The 21,121-nt window shown below is 48.2% G+C and overlaps 4 protein-coding genes across 4 annotated transcripts; 1 reads left to right on the top strand and 3 right to left on the bottom strand.

Moving 5' to 3' along the window:
- Positions 1-79: 79 nt before the first annotated feature.
- On the bottom strand, positions 80-1,290 carry J7337_002513 (uncharacterized protein; the record flags this gene model as incomplete). The annotated part of the gene is made up of 2 exons (XM_044820240.1): positions 80-1,150; positions 1,267-1,290. 2 exons carry the CDS (start codon positions 1,288-1,290, stop codon positions 80-82), a joined length of 1,095 nt encoding a protein of 364 aa, XP_044684540.1.
- A 673-nt stretch (positions 1,291-1,963) lies between these two features.
- J7337_002512 (uncharacterized protein) lies at positions 1,964-5,587 on the bottom strand (the record flags this gene model as incomplete). Its single annotated transcript, XM_044820239.1, has 5 exons — positions 1,964-2,227; positions 2,459-2,936; positions 3,372-3,811; positions 4,168-5,050; positions 5,100-5,587. 5 exons carry the CDS (start codon positions 5,585-5,587, stop codon positions 1,964-1,966), a joined length of 2,553 nt encoding a protein of 850 aa, XP_044684539.1.
- A 1,663-nt stretch (positions 5,588-7,250) lies between these two features.
- J7337_002511 (uncharacterized protein) lies at positions 7,251-8,944 on the bottom strand (the record flags this gene model as incomplete). Its single annotated transcript, XM_044820238.1, has 2 exons — positions 7,251-7,931; positions 7,985-8,944. 2 exons carry the CDS (start codon positions 8,942-8,944, stop codon positions 7,251-7,253), a joined length of 1,641 nt encoding a protein of 546 aa, XP_044684538.1.
- A 1,780-nt stretch (positions 8,945-10,724) lies between these two features.
- Positions 10,725-14,926, top strand: DRS2 (aminophospholipid translocase; the record flags this gene model as incomplete). Its single annotated transcript, XM_044820237.1, has 3 exons — positions 10,725-13,970; positions 14,026-14,693; positions 14,746-14,926. 3 exons carry the CDS (start codon positions 10,725-10,727, stop codon positions 14,924-14,926), a joined length of 4,095 nt encoding a protein of 1,364 aa, XP_044684537.1.
- Between the last annotated feature and the right edge of the window lie 6,195 nt (positions 14,927-21,121).

Raw genomic sequence — 21,121 nt, 5'->3', positions numbered from 1 at the left:
TGTCCAGAAAGTCACTCAGTGCGTGCGCATTAAATCTATTGAGATCATGTAAAGCAGAGGTCGAATATCTGATCTCTGCTCATAGAGATGCCTTTGCCTTCAACGCACCATCCAACACCCCATCGAGCCATTTCGTGATATGTTGGTTCACGGCCTCAGAAGCCTGCCATAGCGCCCAGTGAGACGCTTTGACTTCCTCCCGAGTTAAGTTAGCAAAAGCCGAGTCCATTCCCTTGGACATAGACGGCGGGAGAGCCGAATCGTCAGTTGCAGTGATAAACAAAGCTGGCATCTCGAACTTGTGGCCACCCTTCTTGGCCACCTCTGCATCGTCGCGGTGGTTGAGCTCCTGCATGCGATAATAGTTTAGAGGGCCACGCAGCTCAGGTGGCTCTTTCGAGGCATACTCTTTGGCGTAGTAGTCCAACTCTTCCTTACTGACAAGTGGCGAGGGACCGAGTTCCGGTAGCTTATCGAAGTAGATACCGTCCTTGGCAGAGAACCCAAGATCACCACTGGGTGTACGGCCGCCATAGAGGGCATTCAAGAACTGCCGGATCTTTTCCTCTCCTTGGAGACGCGATTGAACCTCGGGGCCCTTGAACTGCAGCTGGTAGCTAAAATTGAGCAGATGGCCACTCTGAATGATAGCTTCGAGGGGGACAAACGTCTCTTTGGGCTGCATGTAGGGTGTGCAGACACTGAAGACACTCTTAATCAATTGAGGATACCAGCAGGCGGCCTTCCATACAATAGCACCACCCCAATCGTGTCCACCAAGAATGATCTGTCCATCCTCTCCGACGTACTTTCGAGCCAACTCGTTAATGTCAGCTGAAAGGCTCTTGTATGTGTACTCCTCAAGCGACTCTGGAGCATCAGTACCGCCATATCCCACCATGTCGGGGACAATGACCCGAAATCCCAGGGACATGAGGTAGGGAACCTGATAGCGCCAGCCAAATCCAAGATCCGGAAAGCCATGAATGAGAACTATTGTCTCCAGAGGGGTACCCTCAGGCTCCCCAACAATGTACTTGTAGTTTTTACCCCGAATCTGGGCAGTTTCGGTCTTGACCCGAGAGTCGTTTGGCACAAGCTTATCAGGAGCCATACCGAATAACTTGCCGTCCCGTGTTCTTTGTGCGGTCTGTTAAGATTGTTAATGATGGGATGTTGTGAAACTTTGGGTTTAAATAAAGTTGCCTGTCCGCGTGGGGAAACCAGCTGGTGTTGAATTACATCATGCTGGAATACGGTACTCACTTTCGGGTTGTCAATGACTCGCATATGCCTTGTTCAGCCGAATTCTTACAAAGAAAGTACCAGTCACCTGTAAGGACCGAAATCGCAGATGCATGAGAATTTCTTTTAACTTGAGACTTCACGGCGCAAGGTCAGTCTATATAGCACAAGTTTGATCCTGGCCAGCTCTGAATGTGTTGTAGGGTGGAGTCCGAGTAAACCGAGGCATGAACGGGAGGACTTCCTAATTTAGGATAATTGGGATGCGAATCGCGGCTAAGAGATACATATCTTCCCACTGTTGCTGTTGCGTTACACCAACCAACGAGGCATACGTTCGTCCTCGGCATGTTACATAACGTAAGGTAGTGTAGGTCAATGGTGGGTTGACGGCGGAGGCGCTGACGGTCTGTCCGAGTCCGAGTCCGAGATCGAGTAGGTAGACAACGAGATAACAAAATAATAAGAAGACAACCCCGACACAACTTCCATGGGGTATCAAATTTTATTATTAGTAAAGCAATCTGGCTTGATAATAAAGATCCAACAGAAGGCGCCTTATTTCATGAACATGAGATCTCAACATTCTCTCGCGATTCCGAACATAGGTAAGTTGTGCAGAATAAAACCTAAGAAGACTTCCTCCTCCAGGTTAACAAGTCAAAACAAGACAGCAGTCTGTGCACTGCATCCAAATTAACCACTCCAGTGACAATAATCAGTAAATCACCATATCTTCTTCAGCTTCCTCCAATACATCTACCGACTCATCGTGATGATGGTCATGATTAGACGCCTGAATCGGCTTCTCTTGAGCATGTGGCAATTTTCCAGGCCCATTCGTGTCTGCGGAGTCGTGATCTATGTCCTCCCTTGACGGTGCTGTTGTCTCTAACGGTTGTCTTCCTCCTTTCGCCTGTCGCCCTTTTCTTGCGTTCAAACTTTCAATTTCGCGTTCTATTGTGACCTTCGTTTGCCGGATCTGATCATCTATTATATCTTCTTGTTCTGCTGTGAGCTTCCAAGGGAGATAGTACTCGATGTGTCAATACCAAGCTCAAAGTAATAGGTGTTTTAGTCAACATACGATATGCGGCCTTGATTTTGTGCGTAGGTACGGAGCCATCGCGAACATTTTGGCATGCTTGTTATGCATCTATGCGATCTTGTCAACTCAACAGTGCATTATTTGGCGAACCAGGGGCCAACTTACAACCTCCTCATCAAACGTCAGTTGTTCGCCTCTTCGAATCTCAGTGAGTCGTAGTCGTTTCTCCTCACGCAGCCTATCTTCCTCAATATTCTGCTTTTGTAACCGGTCCTGTTGTCTGCGTTCTATCTCCAAACGGCGCTTCTGCTGTACACTGCCACTTGTCTGGCTCAGAGTGCTGAGAAGACCCCCGAATAACCGCTTCCCGCGTCTCTTCTCTTCTTGCGTCGCGTTTTTACGGCGATCTATGTCGATGTCTGGAGGATCTCCATATGAATTGTGGCGGTTTGTAGATGAGTTCCTCTTCCGTGGTTCGCTTGGTGCTTCGCGAAAATATTCGTCATGTTTCGTTCTTTTCGGGGAGAGTTCGCCGGCGTTTATTGAAGCCTTTCTTTTCATGGAGTCTTTTTCCGGTGCATACTCGGACAGTGTATCGTTCTGTTGCTCGTGGTCTGCTTTGGTATCATCCAAGGCATGGAGCCTAGAGTGAAGTTAGTAAGGTACAGAGAAGAAGGATTTCAGTTCAAAAGCACTCATTTCTGGTTTCCATCTTTGATCATGGTTATAAAAACCTAGCTATTCGCGTATAGTTAGACATAGAGCCAGCCTATTTAGCAGTACCAGACAGGATGGAAAAGAAACGTAGGTTGGCTGAAGCCTGGCGATGTCCCTTGTCAAGGCTGAGAAAGGTGGGGATTGTGATGTCGTGGGAAGTGGCAAGAGGTACAGCGCCCCACCGTTTTGATTGGCTAGGTAGTGGCCCTGTCGCGCCCCTCGAAGCTGTCAGAAACGCTTTCACAAGGCTGAGAAATCTCCAATCTTGAACTTCACAACATTGCACACGAATTTTACGCCCTTCTCTCTTCCTCAACATATCACTAATTCTGACCTTGCGTCTCATAACAATATTTCATACATTGTTTCCCCACATTGCCATAGCCATGTCTCGCCATCATCCGTAAGTAACCATTGGTTCTGTCTTTGTGATAGCAGCTCAACTGACTGTCGCGCAGCGATCTTGTTATGTGTCGCAAACAGGCCGGTATCGCCATCGGTCGTCTCTGTGACAAGTGCGATGGAAAATGCCCAGTTTGCGACTCCTACGTTCGGCCCACGACACTCGTGCGCATTTGTGACGAATGCAGTTTCGGCAACTATCAGAATAAGTGCGTTGTGTGCGGTGGTGAAGGCATCTCGGACGCGTTCTACTGTTTCGAATGTACACGCCTTGAAAAGGATCGCGACGGATGTCCTAAGATTATAAACCTTGGCAGTTCGAGAACAGATGTGAGTAGTCCCTGGACGATTGTATTCTGGCTTGGCAGCAGGTTGCTGACAATACTCCTCCCAGTTATTCTACCAAAAGAAAACGAATCGTACAACGCAATACTAGCTGAGTTGTGGCCTGGGCTGGCCGTGCAGTATGGTGTTTGGTTGATTTATGGTCAACTTAGATCTGTCATCACAGGTGTTTAGGCGCAAAAGGGAATATGAAAACGCGTGTTTTTCTCTTCTTTTTCTTTTTGGATTGAGCGGCAGCTACCTAGTAATTACTTACAATTGACTAGCTTATTCCTTATTCAAATTTGCCAGAACTCGCCCATGAGAAATACACTACGGCTGAAAAAGAAAGGTTCTACCCAGAGACTCCTCGTAACACATGAGATACTAATAAATAGTACAATGGAAAGAATTGATTAAATGTAACTGACCTTCACCCCCATTCCAGCTGTGCCCTTGACCTTAGACCAAAAGACCGCCATCATTCTCTTCACTCTCTCCCGAATGTTGGTGTTACTCAACATGAGAATCAAACCCATAACAAACGCCAGAAATTTGAATAGGAACATTGGGTTAGAGTTTAGTGAAGAGCCCAAATGTTCGATAATAGTCCGCAGTTGCGTGATAACCACGGAAGCGCGTGATGTAAGGTTTGGGGCCTGCGAGACTGCTTTGCCATTTGCCTTGGGGCCTGCTTGATTCGTCCCTCGAGACCTTGACTGCCTCGACGACGAAGATGATGGAGCTCTGGCCTTCCGAGGCCGAGTTGACCCAGTATGGCTAGCTGTATCGTCAATCCCGTAATCAACCTCGCTCCCTTCGCGCTTCAGACGCTCCTCTTCTATCCGCTTTCTTTCCTTCTCTTCATTCTCGGCGCGTAGCCTCTTTGCCTCCTCTATTTCTCTCTTCAGCTCATTCTCCTGTCGTTGGCGCTCCTCATTCTCAAGTCTTTCCTGTTCTTGCTGTTCATCGTGGAGGCTTTGCAGTGCCTGTAGGAAGGCTTCGCGGCGCTCTTCGTCTAGGACTGAGCTGACGCTGATGAATTCACGAGCATAATCCCATTCGTTATTGCGTAAGAGGACATGGAGGGTGTATAACTCCAGAATCTTGACACGAGCATTTAGGTCTCTAGGAGTGTTGGCGCCACTCGCCCCCTTCGCAGGAGATCGATATCGATTCGACATAGGCGAGCTCGTTGATTCAGCGAGCCGCCCGGCGACATCAAGATTCGGTGTGTTGGAGGCGGCCAGATAGGCCTCGAGTTTGTGCTGGTTAAGCTTCTGGTCACGGGCATGTGCCAACAATATTGTCGCGCTGCTCGAGTCAGTTCATGTCTTAATTCGGCGCATTCCAAACGACTTACAGATTAATGACTACGTCGGAGTCAACATCGCCCTCCACTCCATGGTAGCCATTCATGACTACCTCGTCCCATATTTCTCCTTCGCGAACTTTGGTACACAAGGCTCTCCATTCTTGGTTTCCAAAAGCATCCTTGCCCTCTTCGGGCTCTAACTCGACAATACCATTAAGGATGGTGAGATACAGGCTCCAGACCTTAATGCGAGTCGTTCTTGATGCTCGAGCAACTGGCGCAGGTTCGCCGTCGTCAACATGTTCGGGTGGAGTAATCAACGGGAGTAGTGTCGTCAGCGCTTCGGGCAAACGACGCGTGAGGAACAAGGTAGAAGCCTGTCGATAGGTCTTCGAAATCTGGGAAGGATGCCGTGAGGAGGTAGAAGAAGCTAGAGAGGATATAGATGTCGATAGGAGGCTGTTTGGCAGGCCAGAAGGTGCAGTTGAAGATGACATCGCGGTCGGACTGTAGGCGGCGTGGTTGTTAAAAGACATGCTGACAGTTGTTTGAGAGCAATGGGGTCAGGATCGCTAGCACGGAAGCTGCTGAGGCTTAGGATCATCTACACATAAAAGGCGGTAATGGTCCTTTGGAGGTAGCAGAGAGTTGAAGTTCGGATCGTATAGAGGACAGGCGGTATGTGGCGGAAACGGAGCTGGGTGGAAGACTATGCGACAAAAGGAGAAACAGGGCAAATGTGTTGAATCACCCCAGATTCATGGTTCAATTAAGCATCGTCGGATTAACAGGAGAGGTACGGGGACTCAGGAACGCAGGCAAAGGGCCAATTTCGGGACTCACGCGTCAGGGCCGAATTCAGTCAAGAAGGCCGTGACATGTGGTTTGTAGGAGCAACATAACAATTGGGAAGCTGGGAAAGCTGGGAAAGCTGATCAGCCAACCAGGTCAACGGTTGGAAAACAATCCAGTAATTTTAGCCTCGGTACGGGCACCTGGCACCTACTTCTTGACTTCCAGGTGGGGGCAAGACTCCATTTCCAGCGCATCCCCCAGTTCCGATCAAGAGGAGCCGACAACGGCTGAAGCGCGGCCGAGGTTGACAGCTCAAACATCCGACATTTATTAGACATAAAGTAAGGAATTATAAGCAAATATTCAGGTAGGCAAGACTTCCTTACCTACCTAGATACAATAACGATATATCGTATGGATTTTCTCAATAACTGAGTGAACACACGGAATCTGATCATTGATCATGATGCAGCTCAAGGGTAATTCGCTCCGAACTTTCTGAAAGGCTAAATAAGCTCGGCACCTACTCCGCTTGTTGTATGTTGTTGTTGTTGTCTAAACGGGTGTCTTCATTTCCCATTTGATCCAATGACCTACCATAGTACCAAGGTATGTCTTATTAATCAAGGAACAGGAGGACTTCAGACCTTGATAGATGATATCAAAATAAAAGCGTCCTAAGCTTACGACAACTTTCCCGAGACTTTTTGTCACTTATAGAATCGAGATGCAGTGTTTTCTTGCCTCTCCTGGGCAGGCTCGGCAGGATACATTAAATATGAGGTAGTGACTTGTAGCAGAGTTGAATGTACCATGATCAAATACCAGTGAGCGATTTTCAATATCTACTCTTGTTTATTACTCCTACTACTCCTATTAGTCTTATGTGAATAGCATGTAATCCAATAATGTCCAGTGAAGCCTCTCACGTGATCGGCATTTTGAGTTCCCTAGCACCACGGTGCGTTCACGTCCGCTTGGTATTACAATATTATCTGAGACAGTTACAAACTTTCTAAAATTGACCAAACGAACAAAATGTAAGTAAACAAGATCTTGCGAGGAAGAGCATCTTACGCGGTCAATCATATCTGTACACTCCCAAGAATGTATATTGGTCTTAATGATTATTTACCATGTTCAGCAACATCAGGTTTTCATGGCAATATAATGGAATATTAGCAAAAACTCTGGCTTAATTGGCTTTTAAAGTAGAGACAAAGACACACTGCAAATGAAAATTTTTTAAATAAAAAAACTCATTGGTATTATGAACTCCACCCTAAACCAATCTTCAGAACACCGCCCATTCTATCGTCTAATCTATCCCACACATGGCCCCCCCCCCCCCCAACTCATTGCCTAATCTATCCCACACATGGCCCCCCCCCCCCCCCCCCCAACTCATTGCCTTCGAGTTGACCTCCTGGCTGGTGCGGTCTCTTGCTTCACGTCCTTGATATCATCTCGCACGCCGATAATACTGTCTTCTCTTTCAATCAGTGACTCATCAACACCATTGAGTTGTTCCTGACGAACCCACCCCGCCTCAACTGCGAAGCATACCACGTCTGCAGCACAGCTGAAGCAGGGCAACTCATCTCCGGCATCTGGATCCAGGTAATTCCACATCTCTCGTGTCTCTTCCTTGAATCTTGCAAGCTCCTTCTTATCACCCTTGAAGTGACTTGTCAAATATTCGTAGAGGTATGCCAGCCAAAGCACATTCGAGTATGGAGCATATGCGTCCCATGAGAGTTGTCCGTCAATGCCCCTAGCGTAGGGCGTGTTGTGAGCTTCTGGAGGGAGACATGTACGGTCAGCACGGAGAAGGAATGACCTCATTCGGCGATAAACTTTGCATTGTGCTGCATGAGTACTTGTAAACAGGCTGAGGTCTCTTTCGAGATCAAAGGCCACAGGTTTCGCATTTTCAATGGAAATATCTTCGCCACGAGACAGGCCGTAGTCCAAAATCGTAATATCCAAGCCTGAGAATCCAAAGAAGCCCGCTGAAGGAGGACCCATGTCTCGAGGTGGCTTGACTTGCCGGATACATAAGTTACCCTCGTGAAGATCACGATGCTACTCAAAGTTAGTGGGTTTAATCAAGTTGTGTGCTTTGCAGGAAGGGCTACCTCAAACATCACAAGGTCCTCGGCTCTCGCTAAAGCAATAGCCTCCAAGAGAAATATATCCCATAATTGGCTCTCACTCGTCAATTTCCAGTCTTCTAGCGACGTTCCAGCATCGCCCAGCTCAACAACCAAGAACCGCGTATCTTCCAGATATCGACTCGGTGAAGGATAAAACTGTGCTCGGTCCGGGTCTTGTCGTTTCATCTTCTTTTGGAACGACTGATGTGTCTCGAGAAGCTGACGGGTTGTTTTACCCTGAACGACATATCGCTCCTTGTATACAACGAAACCTGGAATATCTGCCAGCCATTCCGAGATTTGCAACTCGCCCTGTACATCCTCTTCAGGATGAGGCTCTTCGTCGACCAAGCCAGAGCGAACCTGGGCTTTGGTCTGTGGCTTTATGGGCGACGGGAGCCGAATGACCTTTATTATACTTGTGCCACGCTCATTGGTAACGCGATATACCTCGGCGTAAGATGCTTCAGCGATCTTCTCAATTCTATCTTCTGGTGGACAGACATCCTCCCACGTGAGGGTTCTGAGCTGTGTTTGCTGCGCGGCCGCCTCTGAGGTTATCTGAGCCTCCAATAATCTTTGAAAATCGACGGAGTCATCCTCATCATCTGGCGGACCTGAGATTGACCCTTTAGCCTCAGCAGTGCCTCTGTTCTCTGAGATCTTGAGGGTTGTGTCCTTCTTGATGTTGATAGCCTCGCTTATCTTCTCCGGGACAGGCTCTATGGTCTCTTTCGGCAATTTGGCCTTTGGCTTGGTAGCTGGTTTCTCATCGAGATGAATCGACGAGACTTTATTTGTTATAAAAGAGACAGAGTCCTTTTTCCTGTTTGGTTCTTGTTGGGGCCGTACTGGGCTTTGTGGTAGCTCGGCGAATAAACGTTCAGCTTTTGACCGTTTTGCCGGTTTTCCATATTTCTTGACCGCAGTACTCCTCGTCATTTCGATGCTTAAACCAAGAAAAAAAAGTCCCAATAAGGTGTTATTATCAAGATACGCAGGTAGTCAGTAATCAAGGACCAGTCATGCACGATATAAACATCTTCAACCAGAAAGATTGGTTGGTGAGGCAACGGGCCCACTCATAGGTGATGTAGGTACCAGTGGAGGACAGTACGACGGTACCTACCTTACTTAGATACTGCAGCTTTAGTGGAAGAACTGACTTAGGAACCTTGCCTCAACTACCTTAGTAGGTAGCCTAGGTGCCTAGGTAAAGGTCAGTACTGAAGGGCCCCAGGTACTCTCTTGAGATTTTCACTGGCACAATGGCTTTGTATCAAACATCTCCAGTGGATATAAAACAAGGAAATGAGATATAGCTATGCCAGAACACATAGATACTCTATACAAGTAAAGACGATAGCTAGCACCCAGCCTCACATTGAAACGAATGAGCAACCGTGGCTAGCGTGGGCCTTGAAGAAAGTGGGACATGACACTACACACTTGCTGGATCCGTCGAGGTGACGACGTAAAGGGGCTTGGTAGATGCGTTCTCTGTGAATGTACTGGTATCCTGGCATGAAACTAATGGCTAGGGAATGCACTGTCCAATGGTGTTCCATGTGAATATCTATTAGATGGATGCTCTGTTAGTCTAGCAGTCTCCTCTGTAACTGCGGACCCGGCATGTGGGCGGCATATTAATGGATCGTGGCTCGTTTCTTGCCCGTTGATGCTGACAGCATACCTACTCCGTCCCCAGTAGCCATGAATAGAAACAAGACGACGAACTAGAGCTCATAAGCAGACGTGGAGTAGCACTTGCGAAGAGACGTTTGCTAGCCGAAGGACCCTTCCGCGCCAAAGACAGAATGCGAGAAGTAGCTGTCTGTGGACAGAACAAACATCCTTTAAACGTTGAATCGCTAGCGAGCCGAATTACTACCTAGGTATGGAGAGTTGCTGATCTTTTTTATCATACTGGCAGGGCTCTTCTATGGGAGACGTTCCCCTGAGTGTCATTTCTTTGGCACTGTGAACATCCACTAACTCTAGCTGGATCTGACAGCACCAGCCCAAGTTGGAGCTCTCGACAGTAACCCGCTTTGTCATATTTCAAAATCTTTCTTTTCCTCTGGTCTCTACCTAACACCTTTCCTAATCACTACATACCTTTAAAAGACAAAAGAGGGAAGATCCATTGGCTTTTATTGACTCGACGCATCGGCTTTAGCTAAGGTAGGCAGAGTGTCCAAACACTTCAAAGACCCTTTGACAGGAGTCGATTTAGCCAATCAAAGACTGAAAGCTGGCCACAGCCCAGTCTTTTGAGCCTCGTCCAACGTCCCGCCGCACGGTCTCCAATCGAGTCGTCTAATAGAAAGCTTGCGCATGGTAAAAGGAGGCTGTGTATGTGCAATCCGGTCACCACGGCACTCAACCGAACCCCAGCCATAGAAGGACTGGATTCACAGACACTTATCCTGCGGAGGACGGGGCAAGCTTACAGTGGTTACTTTACCTGACCACTTGACTATTCGATTGGAGTTAACGATTTGACGACACGACACCGTCTTCATCCCCCGTTGCCTTGGCTGTCAGCTTGTCGCTTGGCACCCTCCCACGTCGCTCGACCTCATCGCATCTTATCGACATCAAATAACCGAGTTTTTGCTTGCTCGATCGAACCTTCCATCGCGCAACGTTATTTCATTAAATCCGCATGCTGGCAGCCGCCTTTGCTAGTCGATAGTCCAGCCTTCAACTGTCCGCCACTATGGCTGGGCGACCGCCTGGAGGAGGTTTCGATACGGGACAGTCGAATAATCGCGACGATCTGTTACTTGACCTCGACAATGACCAACCTGTTTACAATGGCGGACAGCGCTCCAATCTCAACGATGATGACCTGATGCGCTTTCACGAACAAAACCAAGACCCCCCGCCAGGTCGTACCTCTGTGTCCTATGACGACTTCGTCGGGGCTCGAGACGCGAATCATGCTTCGACCGCACAACCTGCCGGCGGGTTAGGTGTACCGCCCAGATCTGGTCCAGGTTCAACTCCCTACCTTACGAGACAGTATAGCCAAACTTCCGAACTCGGCAATTACCAACGCTACGCTGATGATTTCGATGATTATCCCGTCGAAGGCGACTCGTACTATCATCAAGATGGAGGGGCAAGAGTTGACGAGACTACCCCGGGCCTTGGTAGGAACAACGCGCGGAATCGAAACAGCGTCTTGGGTCTAGGTGGAGGTTTTATTGGTAAAGTCAAGAATAGGTTAGGCCTTGGTCAAGGATATTCAGAGATGGATCTGCCTCTGACAGAACCCGGCCATGAACGAGGCGATTCCGTTGGAGGGAACTCTCATCAGCCAACGCAGCAGGCTCAGAAGGGCAGGTTTGATATGGGCAACTTCAAGTTTGGATTTGGCCGATCGAAGCCGGATCCATCAACCCTTGGTCCTCGACTCATATACCTCAATAATCCGCCAGCCAATGCCGCCAACAAGTATGTCGATAACCATATCTCGACTGCGAAATACAACGTCGCAACCTTTCTCCCGAAATTTCTGTACGAACAATTCTCAAAGTTTGCCAACATCTTCTTCTTGTTTACTGCCGCGCTTCAGCAGATCCCCAATTTGTCGCCAACGAACCCCTACACAACTATTGCACCTCTCATAGTGGTGCTTATTATATCTGCTGTCAAGGAATTGGTTGAGGACTACCGCAGAAAGCAAGCCGATAATGCTCTTAATACTTCCAAAGCGCGGGTCCTACGAGGCTCAACTTTCCAGGAAACGAAGTGGATCAATGTGGCCGTCGGAGACATAATACGAGTGGAATCGGAAGAGCCTTTCCCTTCGGATCTAGTTCTTTTGGCTAGTTCTGAGCCCGAAGGTCTCTGTTATATCGAAACAGCAAACCTTGATGGCGAAACAAACCTCAAGATCAAACAAGGGCTGCCAGAAACTTCCACAATGGTTTCACCCAATGAGCTTAGCAGGCTGGGGGGACGTATCAAGTCGGAACAGCCAAATAGTAGTCTTTACACATATGAGGCAACTTTGACAATGCAGACTGGAGGTGGAGAAAAGGAATTTGCTCTCAATCCAGAGCAACTCCTTCTCAGAGGTGCTACTTTACGAAACACGCCTTGGGTTCACGGTGTTGTAGTGTTTACTGGCCACGAAACGAAACTCATGCGAAATGCTACTGCTGCTCCTATTAAGCGCACCAAGGTTGAGAGGAAACTCAACATGCTTGTCCTCTTACTAGTAGGTATCTTACTGGTTCTGAGTATTGTGTGTACTGTTGGAGATTTGATCCAGCGAAAGGTCGAAGGCGATGCTCTCTCTTATCTCTTCCTGGATCCTACCAACACTGCTGGACAAATCACTCAAACATTTCTCAAGGACATGGTTACATACTGGGTTCTGTTTTCGGCACTGGTTCCCATTTCTCTCTTCGTTACCGTGGAGCTGGTGAAATATTGGCACGGAATCCTAATCAACGATGATCTCGACATGTACTACGATAAAAACGATACACCTGCTACTTGCCGAACGTCAAGCTTGGTCGAGGAACTTGGCATGGTTGAATACGTATTCTCAGACAAGACTGGAACCCTCACCTGTAATCAGATGGAGTTCAAACAATGTTCAATTGCCGGAATTCAATACTCAGAAGATGTACCTGAGGATCGTCGCCCAACTATGGTTGACGGTGTTGAAGTCGGCCTTTTCGATTACAAGGCGCTCAAATCTAATCTCGCCAACGGACACGAGACTGCCCCTGCCATCGATCACTTCTTGTCATTGCTCGCAACTTGCCATACTGTCATCCCGGAGATGGATGAGAAAGGAGGTATCAAGTACCAAGCTGCTTCTCCTGATGAAGGCGCTTTGGTGGCCGGTGCCCTGGATCTCGGGTTCAAGTTCACTGCCCGAAAGCCAAAGTCGGTCATCATCGATGCCAACGGCCGCGAACTTGAATATGAACTTCTTGCTGTTTGCGAATTTAACTCAACTCGAAAACGAATGTCAACTATTTACCGATGCCCGGATGGGAAGATTAGATGCTATTGTAAGGGGGCCGATACCGTTATTCTCGAACGACTCAATGATCAGAACCCGCATGTGGAGGTTACGCTCCGACATCTTGAGGAGTACGCCTCTGAAGGTTTGCGAACGCTATGTTTGGCTATGCGAGAAATCCCAGAGAATGAGTTCCAGGAATGGTACAAGATTTACGATACGGCCCAGATGACTGTTGGCGGCAACCGTGCTGAAGAGGTGGACAAGGCTTCGGAAATTATCGAGAAAGACTTCTTTTTGCTCGGCGCAACTGCCATCGAGGATCGCCTTCAGGATGGCGTCCCAGAGACAATTCACACCTTACAACAGGCCAATATTAAAGTCTGGGTTTTGACTGGAGATCGCCAAGAAACCGCCATTAACATCGGGATGAGTTGCAAGCTGCTCAGCGAAGATATGATGCTTCTGATCGTCAACGAGGAAACGGCAGCTGCTACACGAGACAACATCCAAAAGAAGATGGATGCCATCAGGACGCAGGGAGATGGCACAATCGAAACAGAAACATTAGCTTTGATCATCGATGGAAAATCTTTGACATTCGCTCTCGAAAAGGATTTGGAAAAACTGTTCCTTGACTTAGCCATTATGTGCAAGGCTGTCATTTGCTGCCGCGTGTCTCCTCTTCAAAAGGCCCTTGTTGTGAAGCTGGTCAAGAAGTATCAAAAGGAGTCCATTCTTCTTGCTATTGGCGACGGAGCAAATGACGTCTCCATGATTCAGGCTGCACATATTGGCATTGGTATCAGTGGTGAGGAAGGTCTTCAGGCCGCACGAAGTGCGGATGTTGCTATCGCTCAATTCCGCTTTCTCCGAAAGTTATTGTTGGTTCATGGTGCATGGAGTTATCAGCGTGTCACGAAGACGATTTTGTTCTCATTCTATAAGAACATCGCGTTATATATGACCCAATTCTGGGTAAGTATGGCACGAAACCCCGAGTGTGTGTAACCATGGCTAATACTGGCGGCAGTACACATTCCAAAACGTATTCTCTGGTCAGGTTATCTATGAGTCATGGACACTATCTTTCTACAACGTTTTTTACACCGTTCTGCCCCCTCTGGCGCTCGGTATTCTGGATCAGTTCATCTCGGCTCGCCTGCTGGATCGATACCCCCAGCTTTACATGATGGGCCAACAGAACTATTTCTTCCGATTTAAAGTTTTTACACAGTGGATAGGCAACGCTATCTACCATTCCATTGTGTTGTACATTTGGGCGCAGCTCTTCTGGTATGGTGACCTTATCCAAGGAGATGGCAAGATTGCTGGTCATTGGGTGTGGGGTACGGCGCTCTACGGTGCCACTCTCCTCACCGTCCTAGGTAAGGCTGCTCTAGTCACCAACAACTGGACTAAGTACCATGTCCTCGCCATACCTGGAAGCATGGCCATTTGGTACGTGCTTACTGCCGTCTATGGTATCGTAGCGCCTATGGCAGGCGTGTCCATGGAGTACTTCGGTACCATACCAAGGATCTACGAAAGCCCTGTGTTTTGGCTTCAAACGGTCTGCCTCGCCATCATGTGCCTCTTGCGTGACTTTGTCTGGAAGTATGCGAAGCGTATGTACCGACCACAAACATACCATCACATCCAGGAAATCCAGAAGTACAATATTCAGGACTATCGGCCCAGGTTAGTTGATTCTTCGCCACGCCATGGAACTCCCAAGACTAACGTATTTCAGAATGGAGCAGTTTCAGAAAGCAATTCGGAAAGTGCGGCAAGTGCAACGCATGCGTAAACAACGCGGATATGCCTTCTCGCAAGCGGATGAGAGTCAAACACGTGTGCTCCAAGCATACGATACCACGAAGCATCGTGGACGATATGGTGAGATGGCCAGCTCAAGGCCAGCGGGCAGGTAACCGGCGGGGGCAGAAGGGGAGATGGATTGTGAGCAGGTCTTTTGAGAATACCTGTGTGGTTTGCGTGACGAATACAAAATATTGGAGGGTTTACTCAGGAGTTGGATTGCCATTTATTTCGAAGCACCGGGCGGTCGTTCTGCTCAGTCAATTTTTCTTGTACTATCCAATTATCGATGCTGAGAGCTGCGCGTCGTTGGCTCGATGAATAGAAATTTGCATGATGCATATATGCGTTTGGACATCTCGGAGAAGTGCCTGAACACCTTTCAAACAAGCGGGAACGAGGATACGAGAGGAGATCTAGGCTTTACGAAAGGAGACTGGTATGTTAAATTATGCGTTAAACATGAGAGGTACTATTTATTGCGTTGCCTCTTTCGTGGAGGCTAGAGATGTATGTTTTAGTCACACTTCGTCACTGTAACCAGCCACACCATCTTTCAACTGCGAAAGTTATTAACATGCAAAAACATATCTCCAACTCTGACTTCGAGCCCATCGCCTCGACTTTGTGAGACTATCATTCTCAACATGTAGGATCAAAGTGTACTTCGTAACGAGCACTTCACATGTGTACCACCCATGTCACAGCAAATACATATGAAAGATTATGTTATTTACGGAACCATGTGTCTGAGAGCATGACACTCGGCGTCTATTGTAGCTACATACACATGTGCATATGACCAGGCGTCCTTATTGAATCAGCAATGATGATCAGACCCATTGATCCACAGAGGGTATATATCAACATTTATTGTTCGCCTTTTCTCATACAGAGGTGTACACAATTCACATTCGGCCGGCTGAAGTTGCCCAAGGTACATAGTAGTTAAGTCACATTCAAGTGTGATGCACCTTGAACAGGTGGCAGATGCAGACCATATCACAAATAGCGCAATAAGATCTGAGACACGACTGTCCTTTGACAGTGATCTGCATATGAGGTGTCACGTACCTGGCCTTGATGCGCTGTCAAAAAGTATCCCATAAGGATGGTAGAGTGATCGACTAGTTTGAGTGTTTGAGGCCAATGAGGATGACGAAATCGGAAGCGACTTTGGATGCACCAGGCTGCAGTAGATGAATGTTGGAATAAGCCACGGGGAAGCTGCTGGTATGGGAGTGGTTTTCTAGCAGATACTATGTAGAGATGAGCGTCACCAAGGCGCTCAGTTGATTGCGTGAACAAAAGGTGCTCTGGATACTCTCGGTGAGATCTCGTATCATCAGCCAGGCATAGCTTACAGCATGCTGTCTGAACATTCTGCGATTACGCATTGTGATTCGTCTTGCTTTCTCGCCTTCAGCTCTCCTCAATCTGCTGCACACCCAAGCCTGAGAACGATCATGTCGGCAAATGTTCGCGAGACCTCGGGTTTTGGAGCGCATGACGCACGTTCTACACCCGCGGCCGCGCCATACATCACAAGAAACTGACTGTTCCATGTTACACAGAAGCTTGACAAATTCCATCGTCGGGGCTGGGGCCGGCTGATTGCATTGGCATTAGTGTTGACACGGCGTGGGGTGGAGAATGAAAATCCGGGGATCAGAGCGTGGAGAAAGACAGGGGGAACTGGACGAGACTTTTCATGGTTTGAGGGGTCGCCCAGACTAATCTAGTTACAGGAGATATCAAGGTCAAGGTCATGAAGCAACAGGTAAACAATGAGTGAAGTGACGGTGCCTCATTGAGTCATTAGATTTATTCGTTGTTCTATATTAAATGTATGTGTATATGGATGCTAGTAGAAGAAGAAGAAGAAGAAGAAGAAAATGGAAACCACGCGGCTGTTGAGCCTCCGTTGCTGACCAGGTACATATAGACAGACATGATCAGACATGCTTGTATGTTTATGCTCAAAGATCCCTCGCTGAGTCCACAAGAAAGCCTGCCAAGAATAGAAAATGTTCAAGTTATACAATTGCCCAGGTACGCCGTACCCGCTTCCCAAATGCCGTTGCTCATGCTAATAATTTCGTAGGGATGCCGTGTAATCTCGTCTCGTGCCTTGTTTACTTTGCTTTGCCGTGCCAGAGCGTGAACTCACCCTCATGGTAATTGAAATCAATATACAGATAAGAAGAAACGCCAGAACCCCAGCTTAGCCCAAGCAGCCGTTGTCTTACACCTAACTTGTCGCAGAAACCGGGGCCCTTAACCCATACTCTGCTTCAAATTGGGACTGATGAGTTATCTGTCTGCGGAGAAGTGTTTCCAGAACAGATCGATGAGGCAACAACTTTTCGAGTGTGCAAAATAACCAACAATCCCAAAGAGGGTCCAACAGCAAAGATTATATGGAGGATATCAAAATGGAAAACTAACATGGTAAAATCCATCCCATTCTGAGATTGATAAATGCTGGAGATGCGAAAGAGAGAAACTTTTGAGCGCCAGGAAGACGGTCGGTAGCCATACCGTCCCCGAATATGCAATGTGAAAAAGAAACAATAAATCTCGACAATATACCGACGCCCGTACTGCGTGCTGTACTCTATTCGGTACCGAGTACGAAATGAGGGCCTGGACCTTGTCTTCTGAAGGTCCAGCTTGCTCAACTTTTAGCCCCTGTTGCAAGGGCGCTGAATACCCCTGTGAGCTTGATGCAAACCCCGCAAAATTAGACTTTTGCGGTCCTGTTTGGATAGGCCAAACTCGCCGGGGTTCATGACCGAAGCTCCGGCCGTGAAGTGAGACACCGCCCATCCAGCAGAACACTCTGTGCTACTAGCCCTTCCGAGCTGTTCTCGAGTTCCGCAATGTACTGAAGTTTGTACAGACTTTTGTTGGGTAGTAGGCGCCCATGGCTAGAGAGCGGAGCGCACCAGTCATCTACTGACCATGGGTGTCACCAGTTCAATGCTTCTGGGCCGAGAGTAGGTGCTGGGATGGCGAGAAGGGAGTGGCCGATCCATGCCGCCTGATGTTGCCTCGTAGTTGTATCCACTACCTCCAGCGCCGTAGTAACCCCCGTCATATGTCGATGACAGATATGGGGCCGAAGGACGGCTGTACGAGCTATATGGGCTGGTTGCTGCACTGCGGCTAAAAGGCCACAGGTTGTTGGAGCTGCCTGTAGGCGACGGAGGGCTTGGGGGGCGGACATTGAGAGAACGGAGAGCCGAAATGGCCGAAGTGTGTTGGAAGTTCGGTGCTCCGGTTCCCGGAGTGGCTGGTGGAGAACTCGAAATCATGGAGCTGGGCCGTGAAGGAGATGCTCGAGGGATGATGTCTTTGGGCTCCGAGTTTCCCGCAGAATGGAAAGGATAGTTTGAGGACGCGTAATGACGGACCGAAGAGGTGGGCTGTGACGATGCTGTCTGATCAACTCTGCGACAGCTGCAGTGTATCATTAGCATCGTTCTGGACCAGAGCGGTTCAACCAGGCAGGAAGGGCAAGGCCCACCACTCATGGAAATAGAACTTACTTGTCGGAGCAGTAAAGAAACATGTCGTCATGAGGGATGAACTGCTTTTCGCACGTCATACTAACAACCATGTCAGCAAAACTCTTACTCATCTATATGAATTGATGAGGCGCCATGGTTGAAATGGTCGTTTGTTGTATAATTTCTGGACATGACAGCACTGCATTGGGCCAGAAGCAAAGAAGCCTCATGATGCTCATGGAAAGCATTTAGAAATACTATGGGGTAACATAAAGACCTACCAAAATTGTGGGAAACTCTCCCTTTCATCTTCCCAAGACTCTGTCCATTCCCGTTCACGTTCACGCTGACTGCGACCGAGCTTTTGTGGTGTGTGCCTTCGTGTCATGACGGGCCTCTTGTACTTCGCAGGATCGGTTGCGGTGACTGCTTTTCGGACATCGGTCGCAGATGAATTGGGCAGACCGTGGCCCGACTTTTTTCGGCTGTGATGCATCGCGTGTAATTGAACAAACAAAATATGAAGGGATAAGGATGGAGAACTTGGTTAAGAGAAAAAAACAATCCTCAAAGGATCCTGAGAGATGGGGGGGGCCAGGTGATATGATATGAGTACAGCACCAGTATAGCCTTCACCGTCGGTACTCGGTACCACTGTAAATCAGTGGAGAGTGTAGATATTTAGGGCAGTTGGGGCTGCTGCGGTCAGGTTGAGAAACGCCCCTTCAGTGTGGTTCGACTGCGGGGGGGTCTTATCGAGGCACTAGGCTCCAAAGATCCCCTTAACCTACTCCTTGATTCGATCAACAAGGGGTAGAAAAAGGGAAAAGGTTGCAAAATTTTCCTTTGAGCTTGACCGCGTCTGGAGAAATTCCAGAATTGTGTGATAGCAGGGTGCAACAAAGTGGCAAATTGTGGTCGAAAACGCGCATGGGCATGTGCAAGGACGACAGGGCGATAAATTCCCCGAGTGCCTAGTAGTGTTGTAGATGGAGACGAACAATGGTTGAACAAGCTGAGACCAACTGACTCGAAGTAGAGCAGAATTTCCTCAATGAAAAGAATGTCCGGTAGGTGAAAGACGAATGGCTCAATATCAGTTTTCTTTTCTGTTCGAGATCAAGTTGGGAAAGTCTGGGCAGTTTAGATCTCGATGAGACGAAAATTTCCTCCTGGTGAAAATCCACGGATGAGAGTTTGACTCAATAATTCGTTACCGCCTAGGAACCGGAACGTTGACGAAAGATCCGCCGCGTGGGGTAGATACCGTGCTGTAATTTGTTCGGTCACGGAAGAAGGCGGTATGTATAAATCGGATGTCGATTCGTAAAGCCAAACAACAGGAACCAGGGCGTGTAAGTGTCATGTAAGCCAATTTTAGCCGGATTAATAGCCAGTAGTTGATGGGCAGTTTGAGAAAGAGCCGCTTTATTAATAGCGTTTATTGCTGAGTTTGTTCCTTGCGAAGCTTGAAGGCATACAGAAGAGTGACAAGGTGGGTATAACTGGCTCGATGAATCCGAGAGACAGCTTGTGGTCTCAATGGAACAGGCGGGATGTTGGTTTCTTTCAGGTGGGCGAGGTCGGGGCACACGATGCTAATAAATAGGACAGAGTTGGAGACACCTGGTGACTCGGGCCTTGGTTGTCGTGATTGATTGAATGTATGAGTGAGCGAGGAGCCGAAAGCGGAGATGCAACGCCCGCAATAAGTCAGCCAATAACCTGCCGCAATCGACCCGGAAAGCTGCGACTATCGGATTGCGCGACAGCTGGGATAATAAGGCACGATATAGGAACTACTAAGCAATCCCTAGGTATGGAGACGTATGCGTAAGTCGCGAGACAGACGCAATGCGTGAGTGTTTAGTAAAAAGGCCGGAGGATGTACCGTCTGTCTCAGGCGGACTGATATGATGTCTGCAGACGTCGTCACACTTTCAGCAAACGTGATATTATGCCCGGAAACAACGATTAATGAGGGAGGAGGGAATGAACGCTTAGTATTGTCTGTAGACTGAATGATGGATGCTGACCAGCCGTCTCACAGGTAGGTTGGTGAGATTATGAATGAAAGTGGAAGGCTCAGATTCAACAAAGGATGTTGGGGTTGCCAGCTCAGCTATCTCTGGGGAAGAGGGCTCTCTTGTATGTGGTCGCTTTGCTTAGGTACCTCTGTAGGTAGGTATGTAGTTGTTAGGTGCCTAGGTAGATAAACAACCTCCAGCGATGATGGGGGAACGGCAATAGGGTTGCATTATCAGCTGCGAACCAGGGACTTGTCAATGTGCATTGGCAATAGAGCAACAGAATAGGTCATTGTAGCGCATCTAGTGCAAGAACGGCACATGATGACCTTCTTGACAGAATCAATCAGCCATATCTCGTCATCACCACAGAAAGCCATGCCGCACCTCAATAAGGAAGGCTCTGCTTGTCCTTGTGTTGAATCGCGGATGGGCGAATGCCAGGCACACGTCTATCTGTTCGAACACTTCTGGGTGAAAGTGAAGCCGGCTGGTGGAGTTACCTCACGGAGTAAGGAGGTATCTTTAAGCGGGCGGGGGGCGTCTGCGTTAGAGAAGTACTCGTTATCTTCCATTGGCATTGGCATCCTTCCAAACGGTCTTTTTCCAAGGGTTCAAAAAGTGGAATCGCTCGCGGAAAGTTGAGAGCAATTCATAGCCCGCTTTGATTGTCATTGTGTCTCGGCTGCCAGGATGCGGGCCAGCTGACGATGGCACAATCGGTACTCCGTCACGATAGTACAAACCTCACAATAAGGCAAAGCGTCTT

The sequence above is a fragment of the Fusarium musae genome, chromosome 2 (genome assembly GCF_019915245.1).
Source record: "Fusarium musae strain F31 chromosome 2, whole genome shotgun sequence".
Taxonomy (NCBI): domain Eukaryota; kingdom Fungi; phylum Ascomycota; class Sordariomycetes; order Hypocreales; family Nectriaceae; genus Fusarium; species Fusarium musae.
The sequence above is the reverse complement of the archived record's forward strand: the minus strand, read 5'-3'. Positions and strand labels throughout refer to the sequence as shown.